Below are 12,893 nucleotides of genomic sequence, written 5' to 3'. Positions count from 1 at the left end.
TTACTGCAGTCACATTGAGATTAATAACACCGTTGCTATGGCGAGCCAGCTTTGGGACTATATTCTGCCACTTGTGTTAAGGCGAGCTGCCAATCAAAGCGGCTTTTAATCTTTTAATTTCTTCCATTCTCCTTCAGGGAGACCCAGGGCCCTCTGGTGTGCTGACTCACTGTGTGGTTTGCCTTTTCATAAAACAAGAAAAATGTGTGTAAGTGTGTGTGTGTGTCGTGCGTGCGTGTGTGTGCCTTCTCGTTCTGCCCACCACAGTATGAGAATAGCCAGTTGTTTTTGAATGGTTCATATTGTAATGTATTTTTGATACTTCTCTACACAGGTGTGTGTATTGGGATGTTGCAGTACTCTGATTCCTGAATCTGATAGTTATGGTAGTAGGTGGATGGTAGTATGGCACTCAGTGCTGGGGAGAGATATATTGGTTCTGGCTATGGGCTGAAGGGGCATCTCTACACTCCTCAGGTGGGAGTTAAATTCTGTTCTCATTCATGTTTGGATATCAAACAAATATCATATTGATATCAAAATAAATGGATACCAAAAACAATGTCATATTCATATTCATACGAGGTATTTATTATCTGTCCTCCATGCCCTACACCACATTAGCCCTCTCTTGGTTGGCCACTTGGTGGTTTACAATAATACAATGCATGTTTTAAATTGGAATTTCTAGGGTTATCGATGAGCCACAGTACAATCTAAAGCCTTTGCTTTGTTTCAGTAGTAGGCTTCTGAGAGGTCCTTAACTCATACTACCAGTGTCCATCAAACAACAAACATCACAGAAAGATTACAATCTTAGTATGCTGTTGGGTATCTCTGCTTGTCGTTTGTCCCAGTTCAGTGTCCCCTCCATCATGTCTCCCCTATCGGATAAGTTGGAGTTCGTTCTCCAAGAGGTCAGGTTGATCCCTAGAAGCTGGCCTCGGGTCAGTTTTGCTTTTCCTCCGCTAATGATTCAGTTTAGAATTTTGGCAGGGCAAACTGATCCTAGATCTGTAATCTGTACCCAGGGGCACCTTCACCCAGGATGAGACAGTTACACGATTCCCTAGCAACATTTACCGCTCCACACCACTAGGGCAGTCATGAGCAGAGTGACCAGCACAGGCACTCCAATGAAAGGCCCCAAGATACGTATAGGAGGGTCCCGAAGCAGCCTGCCGGTCAGAGCGCAGTCGTGAAAGTAGTCCCAGTGGAGGCGTATGAAGAGTTCGTCTATCAGCCGGTTGGGCCAGAAGCAGTGCATTTTGAGTGCCATGAAAAAGGTGCAGTTGGTCAGTTCCTCGTAAGGCCTGCAGGAAAGGATAAAACATTGAAACTAGGGGGCAGCATGAGAAAACTAACTCTAACTTTTAAATACAATGCATTCGGAAAGTATTCAGACCCCTTGATTTTTCCTATTTTTTTTTACATTTCAGTCTTATTTTAAAATTGATAAAAAATAATAATAATCAGCATTAATCTACACACAATACCCCATTATGACAAAGAGAAAACTGGTTTAAAAAAAGAGAAATACCTTATTTACATAAGTATTCAGACCCTTTGCTATGAGACTCGAAATTGAGCTCAGATGCATCCTGTTTCTATTGATCATCCTTGAGATGTTTCTACAACCTGATTGGAGTCCACCTGTGCTAAATTCAATTGATTGGACATGATTTGGAAAGGCACACACCTGTCTATATAAGGTCCCACAGTTGACAGTGCATGTCAGAGCAAAAAACAAGCCATGAGTTTGAAGGTATTGCCGTAGAGCTCCGAGACAGGAATGTGTCAAGGCACAGATCTGGGGAAGGGTACCAAAACATTTCTGAAGCAATGAAGGTCCTCAAGAACACAGTGGCCTCCATCATTCTTAAATGGAAGAAGTTTGCAACCACCAAGACTCTTCCTAGAGCTGGCTGCCCGGCCAAACTGAGCAATCAGGGGAGAAGGAGCTTGGTCAGGGAGGTGACCAAGAACGCGATGGTCACTCTGACAGAGCTCCAGTTCCTCTGTGGAGATGGGAGAACTTTCCAGAAGGACAGCATCTCTGCAGCACTCCAGCAATCAGGCCTTTCTGGTAGAGTGGCCAGACGGAAGCCACTCCTCAGTAAATGACACATGACAGCCCGCTTGGTGTTTGCCAAAAGGCACCTAAAGTCTCTCAGACCATGAGAAACAAGATTGTCTGGTCTGATGAAACCAATATTGAACTCTTTGGCCTGAATGCCAAGCGTCACGTCTGGAGGAAGCCTGACACCATCCCTAACACCATGAAGCATGGTGGTGGCAGCATCATGCTGATTGGATGTTTTTCAGCGGCAGGGACTGGGAGACTAGTCAGGATCGAGGCAAAGATGAACGGAGCAAAGTACAGAGAGATCCTTGATGAAAACCTGCTCCAGAGCTCTCAGAACCTCAGACTAGACAATGACCCTAAGCACACAGCCAAGACAACGCAGGAGTGGCTTCAGGACAAGCCTCTGAATGTCCTTGAGTTGCCCAGCCAGAGCCCGGACTTGAACCTGGTCGAACATCTCTGGAGAGACCTGAAAATAGCTGTGCAGTGACGCTCCCCATCCAACCTGACAGAGCTTGAGGGGCTCTGCAGAGAAGAATGGTAGAAAATCCATTAATACAGCTTGTAACGTCATACCCAGGAAGACACATTGCTTTAATTGCAGCCAAAGTTGCTTCAACAAAGTACTGAGTAAAGGGTATGAATACTTACATAAATGTGATATTTCCGTTTGAATTTTTTTAATAAATTAGCAAAGATTTCTACAAACCAGTTTTTGCTAAGTCATTATGGCGTACTGTGTGTAGATTGAGGAAAACAAAAACATTTAATCAATTTAATCAAAATGTGGAAAACGTCAAGGGGTCTGAATACTTAACGAAGGCACTGTATGTTAGGTTTATTTTAATATATTTTTGGGGGAGTCGATATTCATTGGCATCAAAATAGCCATTCCTCAAAACATGTCTGAAAAGTGACTCTTTGAAAACAGGTCTGTTTCACTTGTGGTCTCCAACCGACGGAGTGGGAAAAGGCAAACTAACAGCTTGAATTACCAGCAGGCTTAGCACAGCTAAATATAACTACCATAGCTAGGTGGTAGGGGGTTAGAGAGGAGACATACCTTACAGCTAAATATAACTACCATAGCTAGGTGGTAGGGGGTTAGAGAGGGGACATACCTTACAGCTAAATATAACTACCATAGCTAGGTGGTAGGGGGTTAGAGAGGGGACATACCTTACAGCTAAATATAACTACCATAGCTAGGTGGTAGGGGGTTAGAGAGGGGACATACCTTACAGCTAAATATAACTACCATAGCTAGGTGGTAGGTGGTTAGAGAGGAGTCATACCTTACAGCTAAATATAACTACCATAGCTAGGTGGTAGGGTGTTAGAGAGGGGACATACCTTACAGCTAAATATAACTACCATAGCTAGGTGGTAGGTGGTTAGAGAGGGGACATACCTTACAGCTAAATATAACTACCATAGCTAGGTGGTAGGGGGTTAGAGAGGGGACATACCTTACAGCTAAATATAACTACCATAGCTAGGTGGTAGGTGGTTAGAGAGGGGACATACCTTACAGCTAAATATAACTACCATAGCTAGGTGGTAGGGGGTTAGAGAGGGGACATACCTTACAGCTAAATATAACTACCATAGCTAGGTGGTAGGGGGTTAGAGAGGGGACATACCTTACAGCTAAATATAACTACCATAGCTAGGTGGTAGGTTGTTAGAGAGGAGACATACCTTACAGCTAAATATAACTACCATAGCTAGGTGGTAGGGAGTTAGAGAGGAGTCATACCTTACAGCTAAATATAACTACCATAGCTAGGTGGTAGGTTGTTAGAGAGGAGACATACCTTACAGCTAAATATAACTACCATAGCTAGGTGGTAGGGGGTTAGAGAGGAGACATACCTTACAGCTAAATATAACTACCATAGCTAGGTGGTAGGGGGTTAGAGAGGAGTCATACCATACAGCTAAATATAACTACCATAGCTAGGTGGTAGGTTGTTAGAGAGGGGACATACCTTACAGCTATATATAACTACCATAGCTAGGTGGTAGGGGGTTAGAGAGGAGACATACCTTACAGCTAAATATAACTACCATAGCTAGGTGGTAGGGGGTTAGAGAGGAGACATACCTTACAGCTAAATATAACTACCATAGCTAGGTGGTAGGGGGTTAGAGAGGGGACATACCTTACAGCTAAATATAACTACCATAGCTAGGTGGTAGGGGGTTAGAGAGGGGACATACCTTACAGCTAAATATAACTACCATAGCTAGGTGGTAGGTTGTTAGAGAGGAGACATACCTTACAGCTAAATATAACTACCATAGCTAGGTGGTAGGGGGTTAGAGAGGAGACATACCTTACAGCTAAATATAACTACCATAGCTAGGTGGTAGGGGGTTAGAGAGGAGTCATACCATACAGCTAAATATAACTACCATAGCTAGGTGGTAGGTTGTTAGAGAGGGGACATACCTTACAGCTAAATATAACTACCATAGCTAGGTGGTAGGGGGTTAGAGAGGAGACATACCTTACAGCTAAATATAACTACCATAGCTAGGTGGTAGGGGGTTAGAGAGGGGACATACCTTACAGCTAAATATAACTACCATAGCTAGGTGGTAGGGGGTTAGAGAGGGGACATACCTTACAGCTAAATATAACTACCATAGCTAGGTGGTAGGGGGTTAGAGAGGAGACATACCTTACAGCTAAATATAACTACCATAGCTAGGTGGTAGGGGGTTAGAGAGGAGTCATACCATACAGCTAAATATAACTACCATAGCTAGGTGGTAGGTGGTTAGAGAGGGGACATACCTTACAGCTAAATATAACTACCATAGCTAGGTGGTAGGGGGTTAGAGAGGAGACATACCTTACAGCTAAATATAACTACCATAGCTAGGTGGTAGGTTGTTAGAGAGGGGACATACCTTACAGCTAAATATAACTACCATAGCTAGGTGGTAGGGGGTTAGAGAGGAGACATACCTTACAGCTAAATATAACTACCATAGCTAGGTGGTAGGGGGTTAGAGAGGAGTCATACCATACAGCTAAATATAACTACCATAGCTAGGTGGTAGGGGGTTAGAGAGGGGACATACCTTACAGCTAAATATAACTACCATAGCTAGGTGGTAGGGGGTTAGAGAGGAGACATACCATACAGCTAAATATAACTACCATAGCTAGGTGGTAGGTTGTTAGAGAGGGGACATACCTTACAGCTAAATATAACTACCATAGCTAGGTGGTAGGTTGTTAGAGAGGGGACATACCTTACAGCTAAATATAACTACCATAGCTAGGTGGTAGGGGGTTAGAGAGGGGACATACCTTACAGCTAAATATAACTACCATAGCTAGGTGGTAGGTTGTTAGAGAGGGGACATACCATACAGCTAAATATAACTACCATAGCTAGGTGGTAGGGGGTTAGAGAGGAGTCATACCAGCAGTGGAACTCCCAATATCATACCAGGGGAGCTACAGACCAGCATGACTGAGTGAATATAATTAGATCTAAGACACACTGACGTGCCTTTGGTCTCCTGAAAATTTCAGAGGTGTTTGGACTGAATAAAGGTGATTAAATGAATGACTCATTGATGCATAACATGAAGCCTTGGCAGTGTTTCTTGAAAATGTGTTCTTCATTGGAAACTTTGTTCTAAAAGAGCGTACATGAATTCAGTGTAATTTCCGACTCTCTTTGACACTGGAAACCCCAAAGGTGACTACTGTTCAACTTCTAATAGGGCATGTGGTCCTGAACACACACACACACACACACACACACACACACACACACACACACACACACACACACACACACACACACACACACACACACACACACACACACACACACACACACACACACACACACACACACACACACACACACACACACACACACACACACACACACACACACACACACACACTTAGTACCCTGTGTCCCCATTGCAGACAGCCATGCAGAACCTGTGTATAGGTGTCACCTTACACAACATCAGTGTGCCCTAAACCCAAGACCAGAGGGGCTGGTTAATAGAATATTTGTTTATGCAAAGTTCTGTCTCTTTCTCAATCTCTCTCTTCCTCTTTGCTTTTTCTTTCCACATGCAAAACAGAGTTGACCTGCTCACTAAATCGCTCTATCTATCTCCCTTTCTCTATCTATTCCTCCCTCTCCCTCCTTCACTCTCTCTTCTTCCCTCCCTACCCAGCTAACAATTCTAGGGAGAGAGAATTGGAAATTCTTTGTAATCTTACCCGTAATGTTCTCCTAATGTTTGAGTCTCCGGTTTTCCATTAGTCAGGGGAACATTCTATCTACACTAACAAAAAACCTTCTGAGAACCTTTTCAGCATGTTTTGGTGATAACGTTAGGAGAACAGGCAGAATTATCTAGAACGTGGTTACAAAGTTCTCAGAATATACAACATTAATGTTCTAGACACGTTTCATGGGAACGCTGCAAGAACATTTCTGTGTATCAGTTGTCAGGACGTTGCCTGATGGTCCCAAAGAAACGTTCTCCCAAAATAAAAATGTTTTATTACACATCACACCTTGTTACTATTGCCAAGCCCATCAAGGGCCTGATTGGTCACCCACAGATCCATTCACAGCTCTTCCTGTCTGTTGACAAGGTTACACACAGACAGTGCTTTTAACATAGTGTTTTCAACTTACATATTTCACACACATGATTACATTGTGCATGTTCATTTATACAGCAATTATTATTCAATATGTTGTCGCCTTTGATTTGAACTCACAACCTCATGGTTCACCACATTTAGATCGTGTTGCTAAACCACATTTGTGTCAGTTATCAGTTCATTTGACTGTTCTCTCATCAGTGATTTGATAGTTATCAGTTAATTTGACTGTTCTCTCATCAGTGATTTGATAGTTATCAGTTAATTTGACTGTTCTCTCATCAGTGGTTTGATAGTTATCAGTTAATTTGACTGTTCTCTCATCAGTGATTTGATAGTTATCAGTTAATTTGACTGTTCTCTCATCAGTGATTTGATAGTTATCAGTTCATTTGACTGTTCTCTCATCAGTGATTTGATAGTTATCAGTTAATTTGACTGTTCTCTCATCAGTGATTTGATAGTTATCAGTTCATTTGACTGTTCTCTCATCAGTGGTTTGATAGTTATCAGTTCATTTGACTGTTCTCTCATCAGTGATTTGATAGTTGTCTAATGATGGTGGAACATATTAAAATGGTTGAATGAAAACTGGACACAGGACTGTTCTTGCATGTGCTTATTGGGCCAGTATAGTTAGGCCCTGTCCAGAAGAAACACTAAACCCTTCTCCCTAGGCACTTGTTTACATCTGAGACAACTTGATAGGTGTAAGCTATAGGGTGAATGCACTTCTCAGTAAATCTCAGCTCTGTTAAAAGTACACTCAATACAAACTATTACTGATCCTAGTGATTCAGGAGGATCATTAAAACAGGTTGATATGCCCCACCAACATTACACAACTATACTGAAAGTCCTTCAATCGCTGAAATAAGTCAATCAAATCACCGATTAAAGAATAGTCATATTAACAGAAAGATGGTGGTGTAGCAGGAAGATCCGAGTACTGTGAACCTAAAGGTTGTGAGTTCAAATCCCAGTTGAGGACATGTTGAATAATAACTACTCTAGAAATTAACATGCATCATTTAATCATGTATGTCAAAGTGTGTCATACATGTAAGTTGAAAACATTCTATGTGTGAGCATCCTTAACTTTGCCAACAGACAAAGAACTCTGAACGGATCAGTGGTTCACCAATCAGGGCCTTGATTGGCTCTGCAATACATGTTTTGGGGGACACATATTTTTGCAACTCTCCCATGGAACATGTCTAAAATATGAATATCTTATGTTCTGAGAACATGGCAACCATGTTTCCATGAAATGTGTATAGAACATTCACACTTTCTGGGTCAATTCGATTTCACATTAAGGGAATGGTATCTTGGAAACATTCCTTGCACATCACAGGAACATTCCTATGAGGAATCCTTCTATCTGTGTGTCTGTTATGGTGATAGACATGTAAACATTGCTCTCCAGATGGAACGGTCTTGTAAAGACAAGGACCTCTGCTAAACTGGTAGAGCATCATTTGCAAGTAATACTGCCAAATAATACAGTGACATAATTCAAGTAAATGTAATTGAACTCAACTCTATTTTTATTTAGGATGAATAAAATTTAGGATGGATTTAGGTGAATAATATAGATTATACTGACTGAAAAGTGTCGGACCAGCTGCACCACAGGCTCTGGTCCAGGGCCTCCATGTCCAGAGTGAACTTGGTCATACAGAAGTCAGAGATGGCCCTCTCGTAGGCACCGCTGCAGCCGCTCACTGGGGGAAAGCCACAGGCTGCTTCAGAGGGAAGGAACATGTAATCAGATAGTAGTGTAGTTGTTAGAAACGATTAGGGAGGCAGCAAGTTTATGAAACAGGGGCTAAATGTATCAAGCGTCTAAGAGTAGGAGTGATGATTTAGGATCAGTTTTGCCTTTAAGATCATAAACAATAAGATTATATGGACAGGGGGCACCAGATCCTAGATCAGCAGTTTCACTCTGATACGCTTGATGCATACAGCCGAAGAGCTTGATTCAAATATCCTTCGTTAATAAGCGTTTGATTGAGCCTGCCTGGAGTACCGGATAGGCAAGGTTTGCACTTTTGGGACCATTCCGTTGCACTAGGCAAGCTCAATCTAATGCAGCTTAAAGTATTCTAAAGACAACAAGTACTATTTGAACCCATGTCTTGAATTAAACATCCTAACCTGACCAGTACGGACCACCAGAATAGACTGTCCCAGTCTGTCATCCATGCATGCTTCAAGATGTCAACCATTGTCCCTGTACTCAAGCCAACAAAGGTTATCTGCTTAAATGACTATCTCTCTGCCTATAGCGCTCAGTTCTTTAATCATGAAGTGTTTTGAGAGGCTGGTCAAGGACCACATCAGCTCCACCTTACCTGAAACTCTGGACCCATTAGGATGTGCATACCGACCTAACAGATCTACGGATGACGTAATCGCCAGTGTTCTGAACACGCCCCTATCCCACTTGGACGTGCTGTGAGAGTGCTGTTCATCGACTACAGTTCACCACCTACTGACATTGATGGGGCTGCAGTGGAGCGGGTCAAAAGTTCCACTCTGCCAGGGCTCCAACCTCCACCCTGTAGAAGGTCTCATCGCTGCCAGTAAATGAGCGCTAAAGCCACCCAATGTCCACTTACAAGGTCATCTACGCATTAACACAAGGTTAGGCAGTCCAAGGTGAAGGATTGTCCATGTGGATAAATGTCTAGCTGGTGAGTTGGTGTGGAGCCCCAGGGGTTTACAGAGGTGTTCTTAACCGGAACTCTGGAATGCAACCAAATGGTTCAGATAGGGGCCTGTGATTGGGTACCCTGGCAACCTGGTCCCTAACATAGAGGTGTGAAGTGCCCTCTGTCTGGATGAAAAGGTCAGGCTAAGGTTGGGGGTCAATACTTGGTAGCCTACCTCAGCTGTAAGAAGTCCCAAATGTTGTCTCTGAAGTGCCAGAGCCATGGAGAGGGTTTGAATGGTTGATGTCTGAGAGTTTAATGTTAGATGTTTTTGTACAGACAGCACAAAGCACTTTATGGGAAACTCAGTGTCCCAGATCTGTTTTTGCTCTTTCCTTCTCCATTGCTCTCATTGTCAAGTCAAACATGTTGGGCATGTCAATGAGCGCCAGTTGGTATGATAGCACAACCAGACTGACGCTCAGGCTATTGTATGGGTTCTCCTGACTTCCGCTGGCTAATAGTTCACACTTCTTTTGACTGAGAATGAGAGCAGCTCTCACACACGGCAAAATTGCCAGGGGTGACAGAAAAGTGGAACAGCAAAGTGCCCAAAGGCAGTTAAATTACCATTTAACAGTAGCAAAAAACTGATTGTGCCTTTAAAATCACAAGGTTTACCTAGCAGTAACCTTTGATTTGAGTACTCTGACTAATGTAATTCGAGAGCCATCTATAATTAGGCTACTATTAGTAATTATATCCTCCTGTGGGTGAATTGGGGACAACCCACTGGGCACAGATGTCAATTATCAAATCAAATGTTATATGTCACATGCACTGAAAACAACAGGTGTAGTAGACCTTACAGTGAAAAGCCCTTAACCAACAATACAGTTTGAAGAAAAATAAGTGTAAAGAAAGTATTTACTAAAATAAACTGAAGTAAAAAAAATTACAAAATAAATAAAAAAGAGAAGAAAATAGAAAAATAACAAGTAATTAAAGAGCAGTAAAATAACAGTAGTGAGGCTATATACTGGGGTACCAGTACAGAGTCAATGTGCGGGGCAGCGGTTAGTCGAGGTAATTGAGATAATATGTACATGTTGGTAGAAAATGGGGGTCAATGCAAATAGTCCGGGTAGCCATTTGATTGGCTGTTCAGGAGTCATATCCGGCAGAAGCTGTTAAGAAGCCTTTGTGACCTAGACTTGGCCCTCCGGTACCGCTTGCCGTGCGGTAGCAGAGAGAACAGTCTATGGTGCAATTAAACGTCTATTCCACTTGGTTCAACGTAATTTCATTGAAATTAATTGAAATCACGTTGATTCAACCAGTGTGTGCCCAGTGGGAAGCGGAATAAATAAGCTTTGTGTCAAATGTATAGAGACCAGTTCATAGAAAGCTTTGCATTGACTTTGACTGCATCTTCATGCATTTGATGCTGCTGATTAATTCAGGTTGGCCCAGATATCCTTCACCTTGGTCAGCTGTTTTGTCCAGTATTGTGCGAACATGTATTCATATTCATCATGACCATGTGTAGACTCCCAATGAGAAAATAATTCGAAAGACATCTTCCTAAGAAAGCTGATGACCAACGCTTAGAGACCAGATGCTCTATGTGAATACTGTACAAAATCATAATACTGAACACTTCACTTTTATAACGTCAATAATCGATGAAGTTGTTTAATGTCAAAATTTGACATTTTCATTCTTAGCTTCATTCTACAGCACACATTTAAAATGTTATTTAATTTTCTCCTAATGGTCAAACGTTTGGAATACGCAATAAGCTTTATAGGCTACATCAAACGAAAAAGGTCAATGTAAGTCATTTTTAGACGACTTGGTACGGTTCGGCTATCTGGTAAGAATAGGAAGTGCGCCAGGGAGGCAAAAAGCATAACATAAAAAAAACAAAAAACAACCAGCAAACAAAAGCAAAACAACAAATAGCATTAGCTATTATATATAATTGATCATATCACACGTACCTGCCACACATAAAACAAGGGTTAGTTTTGTCAGCGATGTACAGTCTAGTGCCATAGCTTCTTATTATGGATTGCACCGAAGAGACGCGGCAGTAACCTAACTTCTCACTCGTGTTCTCTTCTTCAGTGTATTGATGCGCTAATTCTTCCGACTCCTTGTCCCCCCCCCCCCCCACCAGCGAACCCCCCAGACAAGAAATGTCTGGTTAAAGTTATTCTGTTGCTGTTGAGGTGGACAGTCTACCACTGTACTGTAAGTAGCCTATAGTGCCCAAAATACCACAGAGTGCACGCAGGACTGTTGCGGTAGCACAACGGACATCGTAGACTACCACAGCCAGGGTTGGCTGTATGATTTAGTTTTTATGTTGTCCTATTGCCAGGTTCTGAGATTTACAATTATATATATATATATTTTACCATATTTGAAATGTAATTGCCTTGTATACAAAATCCTGTGCTCTCTCCCACAGGTGGTGCAACCTCCCTAATTTATCCATTGGTTGGTTTATTCTATTATGCGTATTAAAGCTTTATTCCATTGTTCATTTCATAAAGTGGACACACTATCAATCATTCTCATGTAATGCACTAGAGTCTGGCTTTGTTTTTAGTATGCAGTGTCTGCTGCAGCTCTGCTATTGGCCATGAGAAACTCCTGCTGGAGATCAATATGACTGAGGGTTTGTGATGGAGGACTGGCCAACCCTCAAGGCCTGGTTCCTCTCTAGGTTTCTTCCTAGGTTCCTGACTCTTCTAGGGAGTTTTTCCTAGCTACAGTGCTTCTACATCTTCATTGCTTGCTGTTTGGGGTTTTAGGCTGGGCTTCTGTACAGGACTTTGTGACATCTGCTGATGTTAAGGGCGTTATTAATACATTTGATTTGATTTGATATGTGAATATATCTTGTGTTTCCCCCAGCACCCCAGAATCCAGAATCTCTCCAATAAAAGTAGATGTATTTTATTTAGATCCCCTAGATGGCAGCAGATAATAGCCAATGATCAGTATGAGGGGCTCCTGACATATAAGTTAAACCTGTTGGTGTACAGTGGGTCTCTCTTAGGGAAAAGGGTGCTATCTAGAACCTAAAAGGGTTCTTTGGCTGTGCCCTAAGGGAACCCTTTAAATAACCCTAAATTGAACCCAAAAGGGTTCTACCTGGAACCAAAAAGGGTTCTCCTATGGGGACCGCTAAATAACCCTTTTGGACCCGTTTTTTCTAAGAGTGTAGTGTGTTAGAAGACATACATATTTACCATTACTAAGGCATCAACTACCATACATATCTATGCACATTACCTACTTTAGCAGATTAGCCTAATTTGTATCATAATTATATTTATTTTGTTATAACCACAGACCTACCTTTCATAAGATGTTGACCTACCATGCTTTCCCCCTGTAAGACACAGGAGTAGGCCTACATCTTACTGATTATAAGCATAACCAGTTATTCAATTCACTGTGTGGACTATAGGGG

At 42.0% G+C, this 12,893-nt stretch overlaps 1 protein-coding gene across 1 annotated transcript; it reads right to left on the bottom strand.

Moving 5' to 3' along the window:
* Positions 1–943: 943 nt before the first annotated feature.
* LOC123731692 (receptor activity-modifying protein 1-like) lies at positions 944–11,571 on the bottom strand. The gene is made up of 3 exons (XM_045711093.2): positions 11,410–11,571; positions 8,356–8,494; positions 944–1,313 (listed from the first exon to the last, which is right to left on the bottom strand). The coding sequence occupies exons 1-3, from the start codon at positions 11,462–11,464 to the stop codon at positions 1,070–1,072; spliced, it is 438 nt and encodes a 145-aa protein (XP_045567049.1). The 5' UTR covers positions 11,465–11,571; the 3' UTR covers positions 944–1,069.
* Between the last annotated feature and the right edge of the window lie 1,322 nt (positions 11,572–12,893).

The sequence above is a fragment of the Salmo salar genome, chromosome 16 (assembly GCF_965601325.2).
Source record: "Salmo salar chromosome 16, fSalSal1, whole genome shotgun sequence".
In the NCBI taxonomy this organism is placed as follows: domain Eukaryota; kingdom Metazoa; phylum Chordata; class Actinopteri; order Salmoniformes; family Salmonidae; genus Salmo; species Salmo salar.
This window is presented reverse-complemented; position numbering and strand designations above follow the sequence as displayed.

Coding starts and splice junctions, on each gene's coding strand:
- LOC123731692 (XM_045711093.2), bottom strand. CDS start 11,464: ATGGCACTAGACTGTACATCGCTGACAAAACTAACCCTTGTTTTATGT. Junction 8,495..11,409: donor CCTTGTTTTATGTGTGGCAG/GTACGTGTGATA, acceptor TTCCCTCTGAAG/CAGCCTGTGGCTTTCCCCCA. Junction 1,314..8,355: donor AGCTGGTCCGACACTTTTCA/GTCAGTATAATC, acceptor CCTTTCCTGCAG/GCCTTACGAGGAACTGACCA.